This window comes from Sciurus vulgaris, assembly GCF_902686455.1.
Source record: "Sciurus vulgaris genome assembly, chromosome: 10".
In the NCBI taxonomy this organism is placed as follows: domain Eukaryota; kingdom Metazoa; phylum Chordata; class Mammalia; order Rodentia; family Sciuridae; genus Sciurus; species Sciurus vulgaris.
Window position 1 is genome coordinate 58,355,732 of NC_136470.1, and position 27,234 is coordinate 58,382,965.

The window sequence follows — 27,234 nt, forward strand, 5'->3', positions numbered from 1 at the left end:
CTTGGTTTGGAGGTCCAGAATCCAGTTGCACATATGAGTTTTTAGGTTTCATTAGTTAAAAGTTTTTTGTTCCTAATTTAGGTTTTCTTTCATTTGCATTAAAAATAGTCCTAACAAATTACAATGGAGAACATATAGTTCAATCTTGGCAGAGGCTTACCTTATTCTATAGGCAAAGATGGTCACCAAGGCACAGGCAGGTGGCTTGCCCAGGTCCTCTGCTAGTTAGCAATACTGTCAGGACTAGAACTCAGGTCTCTTTCTTTCTCAGGTGATGTTTTCACTATACCATGGGGAAAATTAATTAAAAATGATCAAATACACTGGACTTCTTACAACATCTAATAAGAACTTTGTTCCAGCTATAAGTTTATGTATTGGGTACTATATTTTAAAACAAGAACTTATACTTAGTATTTTAAGTCATTCTTTGCATTGTTACATAGAATATGGACAAACTGAAGGTGTATTAATGAACGAAATTTCTCAGAAACGTTCATGTGGTCGGCTGTCGCAATAGAAATAGCTCAACAAAATAGCTTAAAATGTTTTATTAAGTATATATAATATTACAGGATAGTATTTACAAAGTTATGTTTTTTTAAATAAAAAAGTATCTTGGCAAAGGTTGCAGATATTCAAAGCTTCAAACAGTGATAAATTGATTTAATACATATTAAAAAAAAAAACCTTTAACGGTAACACAGCTGTAAAACAACTTTGGTCTTTAAATCACTGCAAAAAAATGGCTACTGACAAATAGCACACCTTTAATTGCTATGCAAAAAAGCCCCCAAGAGAGCATCTAACACATAGCAACACTGGAGTTCTCTTTATTTAGAATGGTTAATGGATATTTATATGATGTGGGATCTACTTCTTAACAATGGCTTTTTGTAAATAATGCTCCATTTAATAAAAATAAAAATGTTTCCCTCTCTCACCAATCATGATAACAACACTTTGAAGATTCCACTGCTATTGTCTCACAGAGAAGCTTATTACAGAGGCTTTCTTTCTTTTTTTTTTCCTCCAAAGACTAGATTTATGGAAAAGCTGGTCTTAAATGATCATAATTAAGAGCTATCAAAGTTAAAGGCAGGAAAACTTCCTGGTCACTGCTCATCTCCTCAAAGTTAACTTGGATTAACCCTATTAGACTAAAAAAGGAACCCAGTAGGTGATGGCAGTTAGTGACTTTGAATATAAGACACACATGCAAAACTAATATTTCTAAATAAACCCTCAATCAAATAAAATACAAAGAAAATATAAAGAGCTGCCAGACAACTATTTCTCCAGTTTCCAACAAGAGGTAAAGGGGTATGTATCTCCAGACATAAACCACCTATCACCACTTTTGAATACCCTTTGTAAGATGAGAGAAATCTAGAAGGTCATATGGATGTAGTGTTTTTTAATTAATGAGATGGAGTAAACTTATCACTTTTTGAGCTTTATCAAATCACAATTTGGTTGGACACTTACTAAACTGGCAAGAGAAATCTGAAAAGAGCAAAATTCCCAATTATGGGATAGCCAAATTGGCTCTGATTCTCAAGAATTTTTAACAGAACAGACCTGGAATTTCCAGGTTTAAAAAAAAAAAAAATCATTTGCTTTTAAGGATTTCTGAGCATGTGCAGTTTGTCAAAAAAGAAAATTCTCTAGCTCACCATTAAAAATAGTGAGAAATCTAAATACAAGCCAACTCGCAATCATCAAACTTATGTGCGGAGTGTCTAATGTACGCAGAACACTGTACACAGCAGCAAGAGAGAAAGGAAGAAAGAAAAGCTCTTGCTATGGAAGCAATTTTAAAATCGAGTGAGAAAAGCAAGACAAAAAACCCCCAACAGAACTAAACCAAGATAAATGAAGTACTAAGGAAGGGTAAGAAAGAGATGAAAGACGCTGCTAGACAAATGGGGACAGACTGCAAAGGACAGCCAGTGGGGGAGGAAGGACTGGAGCAGAATGTTTTGAAGGAAAAGGAAAATGTGATTTGGCCAAAAAGGCTGAAAAGGTTGTTGGAAAAAATGACAAATGGTGTCACTTTGAGAATGTACAATAAATAAAACTGAATGGAGGAGATGATGACAAAAATTGGGATCAGGGAGTAAAAAGCATCTTATGGGGCAAAACAGATCCATGATGCTCAAAACACTGTTAGCAAGTTATATTTGATGTGACAGAGTTGGGAGCCATTACAAGTCTGATTTAAAGAGAATGATCTGGCCCAATGATGCCCAGGCAAGAGGACTGCCGCTGCTGTGGTCCCTTATCTGGAGAAGCTGACGAGGGTAGAGCAAGAGTTGATTGCATTTGGCATTTCCCCTGCTACCTCTAGTGGCATTGTCTAGGGCAGTGAACACCTTAAGAGGCAGGTAGCATCAAAGAGAACACAACAGATGGTCAGACTTGAGACGGAGCCCCACATAAAGGAGAGTTTACTGTGTATTAAAATTTACAACTTTAGTTCATAAAAAAATTTGACTATAAAGATTTTCATACCTGATTTTCTTAATGGAGAATATGAATTTGGATCTTTTTCAAGTCCATCTGCCTTGTCCCCCCTTTCATCAAAACTAATTTCTAAAGTACCAAACGATATTAGCAAAGTGTAAATATTTTCAGAAGAGCAGCAGGAGCCATTAGATTTGTATAAAGGAATACAGCTCCCTCTCCATATGCTAATATTTTGGACAGCTACTCAATCAGGGAAGAGAGAAAAATACCTCTACATATTTTTCTCTGAGAAGAGCTGTCTTGATAGTGTGTTCAGTTTTCTGAGAGGCCTCAGCAGGTCATAAGTTTAGGTCTGCCATGGGCAAACCACTTGGTCCCAACATGAAATATGACAAAAAATTTGGCATAAAAGAGGCACATGGAAACATTCAGTTGACTAAGAAATAATTATCAGTGATGCCACTACAAATATGAATGTCTCATTACACAAACAGGAAGAATCACTAGTATTTTTAGAGGGCATTGGTGAGCAGTCAAAAAGCTTGGCGAATTACCTAGAAGTTTTTAAAGTTTTAAGTGATCAAATATTTGCATCAAATATAATTCCACCTGATAAGGACCTTTGTTTTTAAATGTTTTTACTAAAAGCACAAAGTCAGCACTTGCTCTCCTGTAGGTTCGGCACTTTGGTCCCTACAGGAGGAGCAGGAGCCTACCTTATACATGTGCACGTACAAACACACATCCACAAACGAGGTAAAAAACGAGTGCTAAGAATCTAAAAGTACTCCAGGCGATCACACTGTCAGAACGATATTTTTCTTCTAACTTGGGTAGGAAATGTGGTTCTGTTTTACTTTTCAATCTCCAGGGAGCGGGAGCAGGAGGCAGGACTACAGGAGGAAGGTGATGAGTGGTTATCATGCAATACAGACACAACAGGAGGAGAAGCGCCCTCTCGAGGGCTGGCCCACGGCCTGATGAAGACACACGGAAGGTTGCCATGCAGGAGACTCGTAGTTCAGATTTCAGTCTTGCTTTTGTCATGCCTCCGATCAGAAAATAAGTGAAGAAACACTGTAGAGTTTTGCCTTCAAACCAGAGGAAGGGAATACATATGTTACAACCATAGCTATTTTTGCTGGAAAGTGTGAACACAGTGCTCTGAGAACAAGTCTGGCTCCTTTCTGCAACTGATGCTGCTGCGTCACTGGACCACGTTCAGAAAGGAGAAAAGGTGCTACATCTTATACAGCAGAAGCGAGTAACAGGAGGGCAAGAAAGGGTTCACAGGGTTGTGTGAATTAAAGAAAAAAACCACACTCGTCAATAAAAGTAACCCACATCTGGGGAGTACCTGTCACACTGTATGCTGAAGGGGGCCTGTGTGAATGGCAACCCCCAAGAATGAAGACCACTATCTCCATTGATGTCACAGCACATGTAGGTGGCATACAAGATGTTCCCAACCAAATTCCTGTCTCTACTGAAGTTACTATTCCCCTGACCCAGAAGTGGCAGATGCCTTATTTGGCTAACAGCCTAACTGCCATGGCTGCTGGGAACCTGAGTTTACTAAGGTTTGATGGAAGCCACTGTTTTTCAGAGATATTTCTGGGTAACCATCAGGTTGATGTTAGAGTATTCTCACTCTGAACCAATTTAAACCCAGAGTCGAGAGGCCTGAGGATATGGAAAGTATCATTCTTGGAAGTTGCCCCCTCTACTTTTGCCCCTCATTGAATGAAAATAACAGAAAATTGGACCTCAACTGGGCACACAACACAGATCATAATTCTTTTATTAACTAAATTACAGCTGTTTTGAATAAAAACTGTGATAATCATTTATGGGTCAATGACTTGTTTTTTCTCACAGATGAAAACCAGTTATTTTTTTTTCTTCTTCCCAACAGTGAATCATCAAGGCCGTGGTCTTTAAATACAAGTGTACTCCTTCAGGTTCTATGACTCTCCAAATCAGAGTCCATCACTTCACTTCAGTTACTCTGGAAAATTGAAAAACGAACATATTGTCACTATTCATGTCTACTTCTTGTGCATTAAGAAGTCTATGCATTTTTAAAATTTGGAACAGTTTTAGATACACAGTATCTTAAAAATAAAGAAAATATGTCTAAAAAGGTAAGAGACAGAAACCAGGCAAATCATTAGCCTTTTCCGTTTTGGTAAGTGAAATGCAGTCAATGCCAAATGAAAACAAAAATCAATAGTCTGATAATCTCCATTTGCTGGTTGAGTTGAGGAAGCCAAGATATTGGTATTTTAAAGAAAAGGATACTAATCCTAGACTAATATTCCATCACATTTACTTTAGATCTACAATGTTTGTCTAATGTAAGTGAAAGAAACATGATAAATATAGGTAAGAGGAACACCTTAGGCAGGGACTGGGGACATCTTCCCTGAAGAACAGACATGCTAGAAGCATCAGGCAGGTGTCAGTAGACAGAACCTGCCAGACAGGCATTCAGAAAACAAACTCTGACCCGCTAATATTAGCAAAATTCAGGGTATTTCAAAGGACATCATAGATTTCATCTGCTATGAACAAATAAAAATTCAAGACGAAAGTCACATCTTAAGGGAAAGTTCACAAACAAAGATGCACTCAAGACTCTTATACTGGTTTTCTGAAAATGGAGAAAAGTTTAGTTTCTTCATACAGAATGACATCACAGTAGGAGAGAACAAAGGAACTGAGAAACCAGAATGGAAGTATGAACAAAGATGCCATAATTCCAGATATGGGTCTTTTCAAATGTCTTTTAATTTCTTCCTACTAACTATAATTGTTTTAGGAGACAGTGGCTTGCGTAACAAAATCTGATTTAAAGGCTGTGGCCCAAACCTACAGAAATGGGATCATTCAGTGGCTCCTGGGTGAACAGAAGCCTCAACATTGTTATTAAAATTTAGTTCAACAATGACTGGAGTGTTTGAATCTTGTGCAAAAATTAATTGTAACCAGGAGAACAAATCCTTCTGTGTTAAATGCTGCACTGTGGGCAGGTCACAGGCTTTAAAACTATAAAATATATAGCACACCACTGACACAGGCAGGGAATGATTGCAAATATCAAAGATATGAAGCATGTTTGAAAATAAGGCAAAAACACAAACATAGCTACTAAATGCCAGTGGACCTGAAGACTGCAGCATATTTAGGTAAAACTAAAACGAAAGCTAGCAGCACTTGAGGTTCAGATTTGGTTATCTTTAAAAATTAGCAAATCTATGCCTTTGAAATATTCAATGAGGATTAGAGGTTATTAGTCCAGAGTTCCAAAAATAGATGTGAAAGTGGGAGTGACTAAACATTGTTCTTTGCCTTTTTTCTGTAACCCTTACCAAAAGGTCAGAACCCGCTCCTGCTTGGAAAATCAGAGATATTAAGTCCCCAAGGATGAAATGCACCAAAATCACCAACACAAGCATAAAACAGACTCTGTCAAAATGATAAAGATTTGTGCCAGATTATCTCTATGCCTTATAAAAGCATTTTAAAGTTAGTTACCAGGTGCTGAATCTGAAAAATGTCTTACAAAAAAGGGACAATTTATCTTTGCTCTGCGCCATCTGACTGTGGTTTCAGATTCTTGAGGCCCTACAACTCTTACAGTTGTAGTTTTTCAATTTTTAGTGAAATAGATTTGAGTTTTATCCATCAAGAAATGTGGTTTTTAATGATTTGACAGTGTCCCTTTTATTTTCAAGAAGTATTTTTCTTTTCAATATCCATATTTCAATCACTCTATAAGGATAGGAATATCTTACACTTACCATCATTCATCATTCCTTTTGATTCTTTAAATGCTAAGGGTTAGTAACAAGCCAAGGAGGCAATTAGTAAGGATCCATAATTAGAAATCATTTCAAAACAAACAAGTATCAGCAACAGCATGCCAACTATCCTACAATTACACAGGCAAATTAACTTTAAGACTATCATTTTTATTACAGAGCATTTCTGTGGCTCACACCCACAGTATCCACAGAGGAAACAGATTCACTTGGGAATACAGTTTCAGATCTACATAGAGAGCAAAATGATCTGGTTTGGTCTCACTATGTAGTGATAACCTGTATCTTTCTGAAATTTACAGATTGGAAATTGGAAGTGAGATGCCTCTCTAATGGGGTGCCACAGCACCCTTCATTTTGGCCTCACATAAAAAGGCAATGGTGCTTTGCCCAAATACCACTTGGCTAAGGTGAACAACTCCTTGAGGGACGAAGGAAGGGCCCTTTTTCCTAGAGGTGGGAATATTACAAAAGCAATACTCCTAATTCTTAATGAATAAGAAAAGAAAGAGAGGTCAAAGCAAGAGAAAAACTAAACCAAACCAAAACCCTAGATCCATCCCAAAGAATAGATGGGCATTCTAACTTCTTTAAGGGCCAGTTCAAAGTATGATCTGATAATCGATCAAGAACATACAAGTTTGTAATAACTACATACCATTAAGAGGTTCTTCTACAGCTTTCTGGAAAATATTTAAAATATATTTACATAAAAATATAACTTGTTTCATGTCCTTATATACTAAAACATATATTCTAGCATTAAACTATATAGTAAGGAGTGAATCCTTTCGTCTAAAAACAAAACAATGCAGTAATCGCTGAAGCAAAGCTTGCCAAGTCTAACGGGTAGTTTGGTAATAACTGTATTATTTTCCTAATATTCTTTTTCTATGCAGAATTTCCTATCCCACCCACCTCATTCAGTTCAAGAAATCCTAACTTCTCACAAAAGTATTAAAGTGCAAGTTTGTAAACAGCAATAGCAGAATAAATAATACAGTTAAGCAAGAGAAGGGAGCAAATCAGAAGCATATTCAAGTCAGACAAAATGAACTCAGTAATGGGAGAAAGAAAACTGTTAGGATTTAAATGTACAGTGGCTGGGTTATCTCTAAGAGGCACTTCAGAAACCGCTGGCTGCTTGGGACCCAGGTAGCCATGGCACTGATCTTTTTAGAATAAACGGCTGAGGTGAAGCAAACACACTCTGACCAGCCTGCCCTTTTGGCATGCCTGAGGAAGCTTCTCAGACTCAGAAGCACTTCCTGACACAGACAGGAGACTCTCTCTGGGATTCCAGGTAGATCCATCATCAATCCATTATAGGAAGCTGAGTACAATGTAGTCCTCTCCAGATCTTATTTCCATAAAAGAGCTTTGGGTCTGTCATTGTGATGAGTCTATAATTATCAAGATAGTTTTCTCCTCATTTATCCCCTCCTAAATTTGCTCCTTTTCTTGGAATTTTCTCAGAAAGCTTATTAAAATAATCTAAAGTAGAGTGAAAGCTGCAATACAGTTTTTGGGAAGAAAAATGTTTATAAAATGGTGTGGGATGAATTGTAACTCAGATTTTTAGGCAATATTTACATTCATTTTATATATTATAATTTTAATGAAGTCGACAATATAAATTTCTCTTCCTCATTATTGAGCATGAAACTGTCATTTTGTGTATTCACATCAAATGAATCCAAAAGGTGAGGTAATATATTGGAATCAGCTTCCTTCTGATGGAAAAGATAATAACCATTATTCCTACTCATAAACTTTACAATTCTGGATACGAGAAGTCAGTACAATTTTATGAAATCATTTATTCCATCCCATTGATACTTAAATGAGCAAACATAAGTTTTAAAATAGAATTGGACCCATTCACACAAAGGTCATGAAATAACTTCAACATTATCTTAATTTGACGTTACACAAAACAGACAGCAAAATAATTCAATATTCTAATTATCACTCCTCAGTCTAACCCATCAAGAGATCATTCCCAATTCATTTAATAAACTTTAACTTACCCTAGGAGCTTGTATAGTCCTCTGATTAGAAGCTGGTATAAATAAAAAATAAGAATATGAATTTAATAAATGAAATAAATTAAGGCAATGCAATGTTTAATTTTAAGATAAAATGTTCAGGGCTAAAACTAGCGGGTGCCAGAGATTTCAGTGAAGGAGTTCCAGCTTTGACAGTCTATTCAAAAATACAGAATATTCTTGATTATATGCATTGATAGAAGAAAATGAAGCAAATAATTCACCTACATCAGATAATAAGCACACATGTTCTCTCATTTGTGCAAGCCATCTCGCCCCCCAAATCAGCCACTTGCTATACTTCTTGGTGGAAAAATGCTGTCATCTATCATCCCCACCATGGGTGCTCCATCTCTTCCCATTCACTCACTGTTCTTATTCCCTGCAGCCCAACCTGCACGCCTCCTTCAAACCTACCCAGCTTTCAAAGCTCCAAATGGCCAATAAAATAAAGAAAACATTAAGACTCCTCTGAGTTTAAAAATTTATTCTAGACAGCTAGTTTCAGCCACGATCAAGCCCTCCCTTCTACAATTCCTCTTAGCTTTCAGGTTGCCCTTTTCACAGCTTCCTAATGGGTTAGTTAATAAAGATGAAGGAATATAAGGCAGAAAGAAAATGACAAAAGGGAAAAGAACTACTCTAGTTGGGTAGGAAACAGAACTGCCTTGGAAAAACCAAAGAGGATGCCCAAGAGTAGCTAAATCCTTAATGCCAAGCACAGTTCCACAAATTTAAAACATCAGCCAGCAACACTGTCTGATCATCCAGGAGGAGGGTTATTCTCTTACTGTTCTTTTTTTATATTTCTTTAAATAGAATTTCTCACTCCTCTCTCAGTTCAAGAAGTTCTAATTTCTCACAAATAATATTAAAGTTTAAACATAGAAGTAGCGACAGAATAAATAATATCATTAAACAAGAGATGGGAGTAAAAGAAAATCATTTTCAAGTCCTGTGAACTGAACTCAATAATGGAAAGAAAATGTGCTAGGACTGACAGGATTCCATTGTAACCTGGATTGGACGAGAGCAGAGTCCAGGGCTCATCAGCAGACAGGCAGGCCCCCAGGACTGCTTTCCTGCTCCATGCTATTTATCTCTACTATCCCCCACCCCAGCTCTACCAAGTTTCTATAGCTTATGGGAAATGGGGTGGGTTCTGACCCAAGGTCAGTCAATCTACAGGCTAGTTGACAAGGCTCACTCAAACTGGAAAATGGTACCTGACTGGCCTGGTAAGATTCTCACTCTCACTGGAGCCCAAAGGGAAAACAGAAGAAAAGACTAGAAAGCTGGTGATGGGAAGGGAAAATGAAAAAGAAACAAAGTAAACGAGAACTCAAAGCTTACAGTGATAGGTAAGAAAAGCTATCACTGAGAAGACGTGATTGGGGTGAAAAATAGGGGCACAATGGAGAGGCTGAGCTACCTGGCTAACAGGTGAAGAACCAAAGGCAGACAAACTCAGGAACCATAACTGACAGAAAGACATCAACTAAATCTTGTTGCTAAGCGGGGAGGTGATGATCCAGTGCATGGAGAGGTGCTGGAGCTGTCCAGCAGCCAAACTGCACACTGCCCCTCTCTGAGGCTGTTACCTGTCTGCACTCAGGACATCCTCTGCTGGAGCCAGGTGTGGCTTTAAACTGACCTCCCTCACTGTGGCAACACTTGCAGAGTGGTTTGTTCCTTGTGTCCCAACATGAAGGCAGCCTCTTTAAAGGCACAGAGTGAAATGGTTTGGGAGCATTCCATTTACAGCTTCCCAAATAAACCAAGAGAATTACAGAATTTTGTTAGGGATATCAGGAGAGTTACACGAATAGATAAGTTACTTTAACTAAACCATGCCCTTTTTCTAAGGTGTTTTTGTTTGTTTGCTTGTTTGTTTTGGGAGTAGGGATTGAACCCAGGGGTTCTTTACTACTGAGCCACATCCCCAGTCCCCCTTTTGTATTGTTTTTGGGACCAGGGACTGAACTCAGGGGCACTCGACCACTGAGCCACATCCCTAATCCCATTTTTTGTATTTTATTTAGAGACAGGGTCTCGCTGAGTTGCTTAGCATCTTGCTTTCACTGAGGCTGGTTTTGAACTCTGGATCCTCTTGCCTCAGCCTCCTAAGCTGCTAGTGTTACAGGTGTGCACCACTGTGTCTGGCCTTTTTTGTTTTTTATATTGAGACAGCATCTCACTGAGTTGCTTAGGGCCTTGCTAAGTTGATGAGGCTGGCTTTGAACTCATGATCCTCCTGTCTCTGCTCCTGAGCCACTAGGATTACAGGCATGCGCCACTGAGTCTGGCCTAAAGTTTTGATTGGTCATATGATGGTCAGAGACAATATTTTAGAGTTCTATTTTTGAGTTCATCAGAATTAGTATTAAGAATAGCCAAGTAACTGACCCCCCCATAACATACAAAGAATACTCTCTAAATTCCAATTCACAGGAGTAAGAAATGTCATATATGTCTAGACCATTCTGAAAATAGAGATATATGAAGAACAGTGATTCAAAGGGACACCAGTTGTGATACCTCTAAGTGTATAAAACTAAACAATGCAGATGTTAATTTCACCTGAGTTAATACTGTCCAATGGAGCTACAACACATGAGCCAAAAGAATGATCATGACTAATCTGCTATCATGAGCCTAGGCCATATGTATATTTTTTTTCAAAAAATTATATATAAAATATATATACATATATGTATAAAAATTATATATGTATAAAAATTATATATAATATATGTGTTATATACATCATTTTTTTTAAACTAAAAGCCTTAAACATTCTACCTGGGCTGACTTGCAATTCTTCTGTATTAATTTTGTTCTCTAAAACACCTGATCACATGACAAATATATATTTCCAGGTTTTGAATTTTTCAGAAACACTTTTTCTAGTGATAACATATATATACCTTTCCTCAACAATGGCAAGAAAATATATCTGAATACATAAACAAACATGAATATCTATCTATCGACTGATTCTGTATCATTCTAAAACATCTGAGATGTGCAGTAAATATGTTTCTGACTTCAGTGGGGCTAATTTGTCAAAACACTAATATATGACCTTATATTGAATTAAGTAGTAATGGCTTTAAAAAACAAACAAGTGCATTTACCCTTACGAATAATAGATATAAGCACCCATTATACCAATAAGCTCAACTCTTGTGAGTTTAGCCAGTTCCTTTTAATCTTTTCACATTACTGCTCCCAGGGTCTTATCTCACTAAATTTATAAAACTAAAATGCTTCCAGCAAGAAGGAAAAAAAAAGATCCAATAAAAGAAAGACTTAGTGAAAGTCGAAATCCCTATTCTTCAAAATAATAAGGCTATAAATTTAAATTTGTAAATAATGAAAAACAAAAAAAGTTAAAATTCTCACTCAACTCACTCTTAAAGAGAGAGCTTGGGTTTTTATTTTTTTTTAAATGATCTGAGGATTTTATTGCATTTAAATCAAGACATTCATTTCTAAAACAGCACATCTGCAATAAGTAAAAATTATTTTTGAGACATTCACTTTTACAAAATATTAAAATTTGCAACATTCATGTTACATATATTCAGATTTACACAGATTATATAAGCAAAACACATTAATCTTCCTAGTCTACCACATTATTCAAAAAGCAACTTTCCTGTACCTTTTCTCTTCTTGCCTTTCAACTGACCGAAGGTCTCTCTCTGCACTCTGGCATCAGACAAGTTGATTTGAAAAGTTAATTTAGGATATTCTCAAAATATCAACAAATTGGACTAAATTCTTAAAATAGATACATATATTTATACAGTAAACTATGATAAAGAAAAATAATCTGGGGTGCTTATAGGGACTTTCATTTTAATTCAGAACAGTGACATTTTTAATGATAGTACTTTCACAGGCTTCTTGGGGACGTAAGCAATGGAGAGGGTGGGAGAACAAGGCCAAAAGGGTGGCAGCTAAGCAATGTCCACTCAAACTGAGGTAGCATCTCTAGACCTCTGGCACTGTGCTGAACACCTGCCAGAGATGGAGGGCCTGGGGAAGCAAGGGAACAAAAGGGGGCAATCCAGATAGTGAGGGAAAAGCCAGAACACAGAGCTGAGTGTCAGTCAGGGACACCTAATACCACTTGATGAGCGTTCTGTGAGTACTGCAGTGGCATGCTGTTGGAGGCAATGAAATCAGCAGTGCAACCCTTAAGAATCAGACACTGGTGACTGGAAGACTTAACCAGAATGGAATAGCATCAATGGAATGGTAGGATATTCACCAAAGTGACCATGCAAATGCCAGTCTGCTTTAGATGTCTTATTATTTATTTATTATTTATTTGGAGGTTGGGGTCTTTCTAAGTTGCCCAGGCTGCCCTCAAACTTGAAATCCTATCTTAGTCTCCTGAATAGCTGGGATTACAGGCGTGCACCACTACACCTGGCTTTATAGATGTTTTGTGTTTTATAAACTTATGTGGCATGAAATTGGGAAATTTCATTGACAAACAACTAAGACTCAAGAACATATAAACTAAAGATAGGTAGATTTTGATATCTTTTAGTTATTTATCTAATAAGCATTGATTAAAGGGGCCAGACAATATGTAACAGAACCAAATGTAATTATCAGTTATCAGGAGCTGGGATTCAGAAATAAAGGTAAAATTTCTTTGAGAGTAATTATGCAAGCCATATGGGAAGTTTCTTGACTATATCAATTCAAGTTTTATATTAAAGATAAACAGTAAAGTTCACCTAATGAAAAGCAGAAACACAAACACTGATTTGTCTACCACATTAATTTGTAACTTCTAATTCTTTTGATAGGTGGTGAAGAGTTTGCTTTACTTCATAAATAAAAATCAGATTTTTTTTAAAAAGGGAGGCTACTATACACCAGATTGAAGGTAACATCATCAGCTTAGATAAGAAACACTAGTTTCAGGCACTATGAAAATCGTGCATGCACTTTCACTGTGTGTGTGTGTGTATGTGTGTGTGTGTTCAAAGTTAGAATTTATGCAGAAACCTGTTATTTGAAAACTGGTAGATTAAATATCAAGGTTAGAAAAAAAACTGAAGCTAATCCATTTACATACTATGAATTTATTTTTAAAATGGTAAAATCCTAAGTTTAAAAACTTACTGCTTTTATTGTATTAACTAAAAATATTTTAATATTGTGCACTGAAGGCCATTACAGTATTAAATAAAAAAGTAACAGACTCTAGTTTTCAATTCCTGACATATTAGGGGTGTCCCTGTGGCATACAGAATGCACAAGAGTGATAAGTGACATACAGGTCACTGCAAAAGAGCTATACCACAGGAATAATGGAACAATTAAAAACCTTTTTCTATGAATTAAAATGGATCCTTCAGAGATCTCTCCCTTTACTTAGCACAAAATAATCTATACATTCTAATATAGAAAGCCATTTTCTTTTAAAGTAGTTCACAATCCAAGCTTTTCATTAATTCATATGCCTTCTACCCTCTTTAATTAGTCTCATTCTAACTCTATTTTCTCACTTTTGGAGTTGTCAATACATTTCTAGAAGAACCAACTCAAAGCATTTTCAATGTATACATCTGAAATTATTGGCATATGCTAATAAAAATAAGACTGACTTACCCACAAATTTCATATAAACTAGTCCAAGTAATTCTGCTAGAGCTATGATACCCAAACCTGAAATCAGAAGAGGGCCATGCACTGGTATACATGCTGTAAAAACAAATGAAAATTACTATTAGAACTGCCCATAAAATAACTGGATTTTAAAAAGGAATCAACAAGAACTAATAATGTCAAGTTTTAGGAGAGTAATTCTTGTTCTAAAAATTATTTACATATATAGAGAATAAAAATATCTTCATTATTAACAACTCAGTCACTGAAATAACTCCAAATTATAATAAGAAAATGTCCTCCTTTGCACAACATACATCTTATCATATGAAGACTAAAGTAAAATAGCATGTAAAGTCTAAGGCATCAACCAATTGGAGACTGATAATTTTAAAAGTTCTTCCATAATTTTAGGCATAAAATTTTGGCTGCCAAAACAATCAGCCCATAAGTCACATATAGTCAACATTCATAGCAATGAAAAAAATACTTTTTCCTCCAGTATTTGCTTGGAGGAAAAATGAGAGTTAAAAAAGAAATGTTCACAATACCAAATGCTGGCAAATATGCAAATATGTGGAGAAACAGTAAGTCTTTTTCATTGGTGATGATAATGTAAAATGGTGAGTTGAGCAGTTTATTAAAAAACTAATCATACCTTAACATATAATCCAGAAACTGCACTCCTTCGTATTTACCCAGATGGAGATGAATCATGCCCACACAAAAACATGCAAATGAATATTTATAATAGCTTTATTCATAGTCACAAAAAAAGAATGCAATCCAGATCCAGATATTCCTCAATATATAAACTATGGTATATCCACACAATGGAATATTATTCAGTGTTAAAAACTAATAAGGTATGAAAAGACATGAAGGGAATGTAAATTCATATTTCTAAGTTAAAGCAGCCCATATGAAAAGGCTACATACTATATGATTTCAACTAATTCTATAAAATGCAAAACTATGGAGATAGTAACAAAGTCAGTGTTGTCAGGGATTTGGGGGGAGGAAAGGATGAACAAATGGAGCACAAAGGATTTTTGGAGCAGTGAAAATATTCTGTATGACACTACATTAGGGGATGCATGTCATTATACATTTGTAATAGCCACAGAATGTACAACACCAAGAGTGAACTGCAATGGAAGCTCTGAACTTTGGGTGATAATGATGTGTCATCATTGGTTCATCAGTTGTAACAAATGTGCCACTCTAGTATGGGATGTGGAAGGAAGCTGTGACTGTGTGGAGCACATGAAAGGGCTGGAGGATATGGAAACCTGGTGTAACTTTCCATTCAATTTTTCTGTGGGTCTAAAAAAGAGTTCTGTTTCTTAAGGGGGGAGAAAAAAAAAAAAAAGAAATGAAAAAAGAGCTCTGTTCAAGAAAAATTCAAACTGGAAATACAGGAGAATGAGACTCACCCATGATACAGAGACATAGTCCAACCACAGCGAGCACATAGCCCAGCACCTGAGTGATCAATATGGCAATAGTGAAGGAGGTCATCCCAAAAGCTAGGGGCAGAAAAAGGACAAAAGAGAAGTGGGTTGAGAACACTGATGAAGCAATCACTCCTGCCTGCATCTGGTGCAACCAAGAGTGAGATCCTATGCCCAAGGACTGACTGCAGTTCCTTGTCAGATGGTGGACACTCTTCCAGAGCCAACCTTCCACACAAGTGTCAGTCCCAGATCCACACACTCTGCAAGTCCTTTACTGTCACAGGAGTATGAGCAGGACTGGCAGGTTTTATGCAAAATCCTAGAACAATCCTGCTTTGACCACACTTGTATGCTTTTCTCCGTGAATGGCTATCAGGCATGGCTTCTCCAAACGCACAGAAACTGCTCTGGTGGAGCGACCCACTATGCAAACGGGACTGCAAACGCCACGACCTTACCTTGTGCATCTCAATCTGTGGTTCTACAGTGAACTGATACCTTTACCACTCATAGCAAGCCAGAGAGAGGCTCTAAGATCCAGTGTTAAATGTGACTCTTTAATTACAACAAAAATTAAAATGCAGTGAAAACAATGCTGATTATAGTTAGGAGATCCCCACCATCCTCCAAGGCTACAGTGTCACCATTTGCCTCTAAGTAAAAGAAATATGTTTGCAACTTATAACTTCATCTTGTGGAACTAGTCTTTTTTAATGTAGAGGATTAGCAAATGAAGAGTATATTGAACCATAAAAAACTGAAATCAGAATATGCAGCATATTAAAAATATGTAGCATAATTTAAATTATAAAACCAGCATCAAATACATACAAAAATCACTTTTCACAAAATAATTAACGGCTTTAAAGATCTAAGATAGCCTTAAATCAATCGGTGCAAGGAAATCACTAAGAATGTAATGGAAGCTCTTTTAATAAACCAGCTTCTATTGAACTATTAAAAAAATACAAGAAAATTTTCACCAAAAGTACTGTTCTTTAATGAAAAAAGAAGACAATCATACTGTTAATCATACTGTTAAAACAAATACCCACCTGTCATAAACACATTGTACTGAAGTAATATTAATATCCCTGTAGAAATTACAATGAAACCAAGTCCTGAAGCATTCTTTACTGAATATTCTCCTGTTAATAAACAAAAATTTTGAAAATGTTCATATATACTTCCTATTCTTGACAAAGTTAAAGCATTTAATTCAAATTTTTCAACCTCATTAATACTCTTACAAACTGAAAGGCTTAAAAATGTTTTCCCCCAAATTCACACAAATGAGTAATTATTTTTTGATTATTTAAGACAGAATGTAAACCTCAACATGTAAAATCCTTGAATTGGCTCTATCTCCTCCTCAGCTATCTAAGAGGATTCCAAATGGGACACTTTGTAGTCATCTCTTACAATTCCCTTCCTTTGCTATAGTCCATCTGTCCCAAAGTCAAATCAACTGCCTTTCAGGCTGTCTTCTGAACTTACCTCCTTCTCCCCATGCCCTACCACTGTATGTAAATATAGGTGCTGAGTTTATGTTTTAAACTTAATTCCTACTCTACCACCTCCTGAAGAAACCACAGGGTGTGCTACAGCCCACCACTCTGAGTCCCAGTCTGTCTTTGCTTTTCTTCCATGTGCTCCCTGCCCTTCCTTCCTGTTCTCACTCTCATCCCCCAGATGCAACTGTCACTTCAGACAGTCATGGTTCCCACGTTCTTTCCCACTTTCACATCTTGGTCAACATAAGAGATGTCTCCATGGTGGGCTGAATGGTGGCCCTGAAGCTGTTTCCACTTCCCAGTTCCTAGACCCTGTGAATATCCCCTTATATGGCAAAAGAGCAAGTGACATTATATGGCCAAAGTTAAGGATCCTGAAGGAACTTATCTTGGATTATACAGGTGGGCCTGAATTTCAATGAGAAGTGTCCTTGAGAGAGAGGAGAGGGGCAGAGGGAGGTTTGCACAGACACACAGAGCAGAAGACAGAGGAGAGGAGGAGGCACTGCGACTATGGAGGAAGACACAGGCTATGGAATGCCAAGCACTGTCAGCAAATGCTGAAGCTAGAAGAGGCAGGAAACGGACCCTCCCTAGAGCCTGGGGAGGAAATGCGGGACCAGTGACACCATGACTGAGGGCCAGACTTATGGCCTCTGGAGTGGTGAGAGAACTTCTGTTGTTGGAAGCCAACCTCTTTGCCATAATCTGCTACAACAGCCCTAGGAAACATACCCTCCCCCTGGCAGGTTCTCCTTACATCAACCCTTCATGTCCTCATAGCAACTGTGCATCTTACCTGGGACGAAGAGAATGGCTCCAACAATGACAATTGCAGTGAGCAGTAGTCCAGCAATAAGTAAAAGAATGATTTTCTTATTTGTACAATTGGATTTATATTTAAGTGCTAAAAAACAAAACAAAACAATTACAATCACAAGTGAAGCCACTTCTATAAGTTATAAGGTGCAGAGACAAACTGACACCTCACTATAACTGAAGAACATCTGAGCGACAACTCCTTCAAGTCACCTCACATCTTTACAAAAGACAATGGATAAACAGGATAATGGTAGCATACATGTGGATGCTTAATACACAGGTGACACTTTATTCCCCGCACTTTAAAGAATGAAGTGATATACATCAACTTTCTCAACTGAGGCATTATTTACTTTGGGGGCTAGATAAGCCTTTGTGTGGGGGATGCTTTGTGCATTACAGAATGCTATGCAGAATCCCTGGATTTTATGTTATGAGATGCTAGTAACAGTCCCCCAGTTATGTCAATCAAAATGTCTTTAGACATTGTCAATGTCCCTTGATGAGCAAAATCACCCCAGATGGACAACATAACACTGATACACATAATGCTGATGGGAAATAACTGGCTAATTAGCAATATTGAGAAAAAGAGGACTAAGTTCCACCTTACATAAAATTAGTAAAACATCTGGAAATATGGACACATCAATCTGAAAAACAGGATAGAATAAGCATTGAACAAATCACACCCTTGCAAAATCCTGATGAAAAAAATGCTTAAAATTTTCAACTATTTTAATAAAAATAAACTGCAAAGACTCAACAGGATTCATCATATATATTATTGTTTCTAATGAAACATTAGAAATAACAGTACCTTCCCTGAAATAACAGTGTAATGGATAAGCCTGAAAGTATTTCCTTTAACTCTCTATTGGCCTTTTTTTTTTGTGTATTAACATTGAAATTAACTTTTCACCAAGACATTACAAAGGTAACCTAAAATTAGACTGAGGAGCAGAGAGCAACAAGATACACGACTGAAATTTTGCTGGGTGTCACACACACAGATTTTCTTTGTGCTAGTAATCAATGGGTAACTGTCACAAAGGGGAAAATACTTTAAATGTTGTATTCTGCATTTAATTTTCCTCCACCAAAATGATGAATGGATGAATCATGGTAAAATTAACAATAAATAACCATGAAAAAATCTGCAGGGACCTAAACATTTTTTTAAATCTCTACCTACCCATACTTTATAATCCCAACTCTAGTCTCTTTGTGGGAGACACAGCCTAAGCAGATGCCATTCGTGAAGCTGAGTAACAAATCCACGTGAGTCAGAAAAGAGAAATCACAGTAATCTTTAGAAAGCATGTGGTAAGTTCCCCAAGTCTTTATTTGACCTGTTACTCCCACCCAGTCCTAGAATGCCTGTGAATACTACTCAATCTCATCCTAGCCTCCTTATCAGGCTCAGTTCTCACAGCTTCCCTGTCATCAGGCTCAAATACCAACTAGAATAAAACAGAATGCACAGGTCACAAAAGGCAGACATAGAGAAAGAAATTTTCTCTAGACATGTGTCATGCTTTCCATTTGAATTCCATGCATATTGTTATCTAAACAGAGCTTCAAAGTTCTGCCAAGGGTTATAATATAGAAGCTGCTTCAAATGCCTTCACAAACATTCGTAAGAGACTCTTGCGGGTTAATGTGGTAAAGGAGATAATAAGCAACAAATAGTTAAGGCTTGACTTCATAGTATAATTTCATATAAAAAGGCTGACTTCTGTCATTCTTAATGAAAAAAAAAAAGATTTTGAACATCATATAAAATTCAATACCATCAGGCTTAGGATAAAAATAATATGAACAAAACTCAAACCACAAAAAACTACTGTTAGTGTTTCATCATAAAATGGCCTTTTTCTTTTGAGCAGAAGCACCCTGTAGGTTGGAGGCAGCTTTAATTCCTGTTGATTGGTTCAATTATTATTTTCAAGGCTATCTTAAACTTTTCTCTAAGTAAAACAGCCATTTCCAAAAAACACATTACTGCAGTCTACTTAAGTAACCACAGGCAATGAAAGAATATCTCCATATTTCTTTAGTGGCCCTTTATAAAGAGTGTCTTATGACTCCTTTTCTTTGCTCACAATGACCACATTTTAGCAGGTCCCACAGCAACTGTGGGCAAGGTATCTTGCCGTTAGCCCAGTTGTCATTTTCTCAGATACACTGAGATGCTGTAAAACCCAATAATCTTCAGGCCCTCTTATTAGTGATCTTTTCCGGTCCTTTAATAAGTAGATGTCTCCCTAGTTATCAAATTTATCAAAACATTAGATGAGACAAAGAAAATAAATTCAAGTGATTCCCCAAACACTTGGCATTAAGATAAAAATAATTTAATGTATTCTTAACAGCAGGCTTTTATCAAACTTTCTGGTATGATTTTCTGGCTGCTTAGCAAGACAATCTATGTAATTTAAAAAATCTGCATGCTTTTAAAGATTCCCCTCAGCTAAAACTACTGAGCTTAATACATAAAATGAAATACATGAGAAATAATAGTATTTACATTTTAACAAAAATCTTACAACCTAAGCTCTGCCTGATACAGGATTATCAAATACCAGGGGAAATAATACAATATTTTAATCAACAAATTAGAAATGCTAAAATTTTCCTTTTTCTATTTCAGAATAGATATTGTTTAATTTCAGTATAATTCCAGAGCATATGTAATATACAATAGTTAAATCCAGCAGGTTACTTCTCGAAAAAATGTTAGGTTGGTTCACTCATTTTTTTTCTATAAATGTTTTCTACGTACCTACAATGTGCCAGACCCTTTTATTAGTCCAAACCAGGGAACAAGCAGATTGCTTTATTAAACAATAACTGACTGAGCACTATCAACCCATGCGACAATCACGACTCTATGTGCTGACGCTGACACTATACAAAAAACCACAAGGCGGCCTCGGGGCCCTCACAGTCTAATGGGTGAGAGTGTTTGGGGATGTGAATGACAGCTTTATTCCCAAGTCTTCTTCCCCAGTTAAATACAAGGTGAAGGTGTCCTCTAGCCTAAGAAAGCTCCTTTAGGTATTAAACCCTTCCCTTTCACGTGCTGGAAGCAATGACGTGTACCCCTAGCCATTTAAAGACGATGCTAACGTTAGGATCGATGAGATTTTCTGGTCTCTGTGAGTGACAGCGAGCACATCTAAGATAGAATGCAGGTTGAAGCCGGCAAAATCTAGCATAATTACCAAGTCAATATGGAGATAAAATTAAATCTATCATGTCAGGTTTGCACGACACTCTAAAGACTGGACTGATAACACTCATACAGGCCCCTAGAAACTACAGTCTACCTAAAAAGATCCAAAACTCCCAAGAATGCCATGCCTGCTCAAAGATGTGACATTTAGTCCCCAGCCAAGCGATTGGTGACTAAGCAGAGACACAAAAGCCTACCAGTGTGATAAAATGCATATTAGATTAAGAATAAATCATAAAGGGAGACAAGTGTTTGATTTAATTATTATACAGCTATTTTCTGATAACTCTAGGAAAGTAATTTAGAATTCTTTTGGTATCTGTTGAGCTATAAACAATACTGTCTTAAATGTAGGATAAAGTACATATGATAAGTTTTAAAATCAAACTATAATTTCAAATTTTTTAATTATTTAAATTTGAATTACTATTTTAAAAATATTTAACATATTCATGTAAATATACTCACACAAAATGAAGGCTTTGTGAAACTGGAATGAGGTAAAAACAAATTGCCAATTATAAATTGGTTACTTGCCAGAAGGCAAACAAAATAATTTTATTATAAACTCCATGTACTAACCAACTTGCTCTGGTGAAACAATCTTGTCAAAATGAATACTGACCAAATATCACATTCCCATTCTATGGGACCTAGAGATAAAAGAGCTCATGCTTTGTGCAGTAAGAATGTTGAATATAAATGAAGGGGATGTGCTATACATGAATCTCCTTTCCTGATTCCAAGTGTGCCCTGGTCTTGTGGGAAGTTTCACATTTCAGAGTATATGCAGGAAGTTGAGATGAAATGGTTTAGAAAGGGTCAAGAAAGTTGCAACTACATGTCCAAAACAGAGAAAAATGTTCAACTTTAGTTTTATTCAATTCCTCCTATAATAAAATCAGTGCATAACCACATGACTTAATAACAGAAGATGATCAAGGACCAAGGGAAAACACCGCGAGTTCAAGATTATTGAAGAGAATTCACAACAAACTTCGTTATTAGGTCCTATTATTGGGGGATAGCAATCAGGTTACAGAATGATTCCTTATAATATTATATATTAGAAAATTTTACCTTCTTGCGTAGATACTTCCAGTACACCTCAATATAGGTCCTCACCTCTCTGGAATGATCTTTTCTCCAATGAAGAAATTCCCTGCTTTATTACTTCTCTTAAATGTGCCTTTGCGGCCTAATCACTTTCATTAGTGAGCTAGTCCTCAAATCTGGACTTGAAGACTTAGTAGAACCTCAAGGCTGTTGCCTTGGAGAATTTTTTTTCCTTGAATTTCCCAACAATGATTTCCACAGGAACATCTACCCAAATACCTCTGAGCAGTAGCCAAAATCCTTGTGGAATAAGCTTGAGTAAGGGTGAGAAAATTAGAAAATGGAAGACGTCTAGAAAACAAGAGTTGAACTATAGCAGTCCTCACCATGCACAGTTCTGATGTGAATGAATTCCAGGTACCATCATTTAGTTAAAAAACACAAGTCCCCCAAAATATAGTTCAAATTTTGGTTACCACAATATATTAACTGAGTAACTACACAGAGTACAGACTTTGCTGCTATCTGTTCAGTCCACCAGTCACTACATAAATAGCAGATGTTCACCGTGATCAGTCACATCGCTTCTTCTGAAGACTGCTGCCAACTGGTCACTGGTCACTGCACATCTGTTCTTCAGTTCAAGTGTATAGATGTTATCTCATCTCCCAGTGGTAAACCCACGTGCTACTTTATAATGGATTATCAAAAGAGGAAAATGAGCAAGAAAGAAGAGCAAAGAAATGAAAAGTAAGGATGCTAGATTTGAATTTCGATTGGGCCCTAAGTGGAAGAGCAGAAAAAACAGCTGATTGTGGGAATGCGGATGCTCAAGACGCAGCCAGAGCAACTCAGTGAAGGAAACTCACTGGTATGAATGAGGAGGGGGGGGAGGAGGACAGACAAAAAGAAATAAGATGTCCTGGAGGAAGTGACTCTGACAAAAGCAAAAGCAAAAACCATGTCACACTGAAGGGACTCCCAGAGGTATTTCATGACAATGACACTATAAAGAATAAAATGTTGAAACCCTGATCCAAACAGGAGGCTGACAATTCACCAAGGCAGAAAAGATGTGTGTTCTGTATTCAAAGTTACACACTAAGAATACAAGAGTTGTTCAAATGTGTCTGACAAACATTTTAATCCTCGATGTTTTTAATATTTTAATTTACCATGTACTAAATATTAATTTGACTTTTTTTCATTTTCCAATGCAGTTATTATTGATAATACAAACATTTTTAATGCTTTGAAAAAATATGTTTAAGGTCATAAAAAAACAGTAACTTTCCCAATCTTTATTAAGATTGCTGTGCAGAGTTTTAGCTCACATGGTAGTGTTTATGGTTTCCCAGATCTGTGCAAAGCAAAGACTCCAATACATGACAGAAGTTCAAGGAAAGGAAAAGGAAGAACAGATAGGCCTACTTCAAAGACTTTCAAAATGTCAGCCAGTTCTTTGAATACAGTTGTACCTTAATCCTACAGGAACCAGAGGACTAGGTGGGCAGCCCTAGCAATCATACATCAACCATCTGAATGATGAAAGAAGCTGTTGTGAGATCAGAGAGTGAGGATGAAGACCATGAGAAGTTAGCAGGGAATTTCATCATCAACAAATCTGAAGTAACAAATTGTGAGTTGGTATATTTTCAGAATAAAAACCGAGTGTCTGAAAGTAATATTATTGGTTAAGATTCAGTGCTTAATGCTAGTCATCCCTGAGCTATTTGCTAAGCACAGAGATTCTTCTCTAAAGTGTTAAAGCCAAAGGTGAAGGGAATTAGAGTAGTTCTCTGTTAGTGAACTTTGTCTTCAAAACGTGGTCGACTCTTTCTTCGCATTGCTGATAGAAAGAGTCGACCACGTTTTGAAGACAAAGTTCACTAACAGAGAACTACTCTAATTCCCTTCACCTTTTCGAAGAAAGAGCCTACAGAGTGGGAGAATATCTTTGCCAATCATACTTCAGATAGAGCACTAATCTCCAGAATCTATAAAGAACTCAAAAAACTCTACTCCAAGAATTCAAATAGTCCAGTCAACAAATGGGCTAAGGAAATGAATAGACACTTCACAGAAGAAGATCTACAAGCAATCAACAAACATATGGAAAAATGTTCAACATCTCTAGTAATAAGAGAAATGCAAATCAAAACCACCCTAAGATTCCATCTCACCCCAATTAGAATGGCGATTATCAAGAATACGAGCAACAACAGGTGTTGGCGAGGATGTGGGGAGAAAGGTACACTCATACACTGCTGGTGGGGCTGCAAATTAGTGCAGCCACTATGGAAAGCAGTGTGGAGATTCCTTAGAAAACTTGGAATGGAACCACCATTTGACCCAGCTATCCCACTCCTTGGCCTATACCCAAAGGACTTAAAATCTGCATACTACAGAAATACAGCCACATCAATGTTCATGGCTGCTCAATTCACAATAGCCAGACTGTGGAACCAACCTAGATGCCCTTCAATTGATGAGTGGATAAAGAAACTGTGGTATATATATACTATGGAATATTACTCAGCCATAAAGAATGATAAAATTATGACATTTGCAGGCAAATGGATGAAATTGGAGAATATCATGCTAAGTGAGATAAGCCAATCTCAAAAAGCCAAAGGACGAATGATATCGCTAATAAGTGGAGGTTGACACATAATGGGGGGGAGGGAAGGGTTAGAGTTAGGGTTAGGGAGGGGGGCAAGTATGGAGGAAGGAACTACTGTATAGAGGGTAAAGAGGGGTGGGAGGGGTGGGGGGAAGGGAAAAAATAACAGAATGAATCAAACAACATTGCTCTATGTAAATTTATGATTACACAAATGGTATGCCTTTACGCCATGTACAAACAGAGAAACAACATGTATCCCATTTGTTTACAATAAAAAAAACAAACAAACAAACAAAAAAAAAAACGTGGTCGAGGGCTCACCAAGGTGTGGCTTGACTCCTTCCTTAGCAGGACCAATGGCATCCTGAGATGCAGCTTAAGACACAGCTCTGGTACGCAGAACAGTATTTCACCACATAATTGTCATAGATTTTACGTTAGATTTTTTTGCAAAATAGTGGGGTGGGACCATTATGTGAAGCTTCTTTTAAAAAAAAGTTCCAGTATTACTTAAAAAATCATTTATTACTAAACTGTCTTTGGTGCATGATTATGGTACATAGAATGTTTGTGAATATACATTAATGCAGTGTCAACAATTATGCAGTGGAATACAGAAACTCCTTATCCTCAAGTGACAGCATAGTGTACTGTCCTTCCAGGAAGTTCAGCCACACAAAAGTCTAGGTTTCATCTTGGACCACAAAAGACCCACATGCAGAGCTGGATAAACCACTCAAAGAAATATCCTATAGTCAAGTGCAGACCATAAACGGTCATCACCAAAGTTAAGGAGAACTAGAAATACAGAAATTAAAGGCCAGGGATCTGAGTGACTGTTAACACCACAGGGGCTGTGACGTCCTGGATTCCAAGAAAGGCACAAGAATTCATTCAGGTGGAAAACACAGGTGCTCCCCTCTTTGGCAGAATGCCAGGTCATAATCAGGAGGCCTCTTACAATGGGCTCCAAAAGAAAATTTGGTTCAGATCAGGGGCAGCACAGGAAGACACACCGTCCCCTCTACTGGAATGACTGACATGCAGGTCTATGAGCCAGGGACAATGGACACTCACTTCCACATCTCAAGCATGGAGCCCAGTACCTGCAATCAGTGGGCACCCTGTCCCAAGTATTCATGGAACATACAAATTAGATCAACATTCTGCTTATCAATAACGGTCACACCTACTCAGAGTGTGTACCTACACGGGGTGTTAGCCTTCATAGAAAGAAAACTCTCAAACTCAAGGTGGGGAGGCAGCGCAGGGTAACAGTAAACAAACAGCAGAGTTCAAATCCCAGGGCTACCAGGAAACACCCAGGTGGCTGTGGGCAAACTGCCTAATGTGATCTGTGCCTCAGTTTCTCCTCTATGAGATGGGAATGACAGCAGTACCTACACCCAAAGTCCCTGGAGAAGTCAGTGTGATTTCAGGTACAGCATGTGTGGCACAGTGCCTGTCCCACAGGACAAGGGGTCCACACTTAGTTACTATTATGATTAACACCTCTAAATGGGAGGCCAGGCTAGATGGATCCATTGTGGAGGAACCTATTCCACACACACACAGACACCACATTTACTTGTTTAAGATGTGTCAAAATAATAAACCACCACCAAAATAGTTCTTTAGGTTAATAAACATGAACCTAGAAAACCTTAAAATATAGTAGTGGAAAAAAATGTAAAAAAGAACATTTAACCTCACAAACACAAAAATGAAAATTAAAAAAAGATGCTTTTTAACCCATCGAATTAGCAGATTTTAGAATTATAATGTCAGGACTGTGAGGTGAAAGACAGGTATTCTCAGCTGCAATGGTAGGAACTGATGCGATGGTTCTGGAAAACATTTTGGCAGCATGAATCACAAGGCTTAAAATATCTCCGCCACCTCTCAGCTTACATATTGTTAGCAGAGTTATTTTCATAGTATTAAAAAACTTGGAAACATCCCCAATATCCATCAAGATGAGAGGTAGGTAAATGATTGTACATCCATAGAAATGGAGAAGAGTTCTAATGAGCGTTACAAAGACATCCAGAAAATTAGGGTGTGTAAGAACATAAACAGCATGAGCCCATTCACAGTTTCCATGTTTTTTGCTTTTTTGTTTTTTGGTACTAGGGATTGAACTCAGGAGCACTCGACCAATGAGCCACATCTTCAGTCCTATTTTGTATTTTATTTGGAGACAGGGTCTCACTGAGTTGCTGAGGCTGGCTTTAACTTGTCTTGGCCTCCTGAGCTGCTGGCATTACAGGCGTGTGCCACCACGCCTGGCATGGTTTTAAAATAAAGATAACAAAAATAAAGAAGATAACAGAATGAGACAAACATCATTACCCTATGTACACGTATGATTACACAAAAGGTGTGACTCTACTTTGTGTACAACCACAGAAACCTAAGTTGGTACCCCATTTGTGTATAATGAATCTAAATTAAACAAACAAACAAAAAACAAAGACAGGGAAACAGGAAATTTTCTAGGACACACCAATAGCTTATTTTTAGGTTTGTGACGTGCAGATGATTTT

At 37.2% G+C, this 27,234-nt stretch overlaps 1 protein-coding gene across 6 annotated transcripts in view; it reads right to left on the reverse strand.

Annotated features, from left to right (window-relative positions):
- Positions 1-536: 536 nt before the first annotated feature.
- The window catches only part of LOC306637928 (leukocyte surface antigen CD47-like), a 51,791-nt gene continuing 25,093 nt past the window's right edge, over positions 537-27,234 (reverse strand). Inside the window, exons 4-12 of one of the 6 annotated variants that reach the window (XR_013757315.1) lie at positions 17,746-17,853; positions 16,488-16,580; positions 15,412-15,504; positions 13,979-14,071; positions 12,009-12,055; positions 8,324-8,355; positions 6,952-6,976; positions 6,273-6,305; positions 537-4,477 (exon numbers count right to left, since the gene is read on the reverse strand). Coding sequence is in view for 3 of the 6 variants with exons in the window: in XM_079100842.1 (XP_078956968.1) it covers positions 4,473-4,477; positions 6,273-6,305; positions 6,952-6,976; positions 8,324-8,355; positions 13,979-14,071; positions 15,412-15,504; positions 16,488-16,580; positions 17,746-17,853 (482 nt within the window). In the remaining 3 variants the exon portion in view is untranslated. The remainder of the gene's footprint in view (positions 4,478-6,272; positions 6,306-6,951; positions 6,977-8,323; positions 8,356-12,008; positions 12,056-13,978; positions 14,072-15,411; positions 15,505-16,487; positions 16,581-17,745; positions 17,854-27,234) is intronic. The other 5 variants (XR_013757314.1, XM_079100842.1, XR_013757313.1 and 2 more) reach the window with 5 other exon arrangements.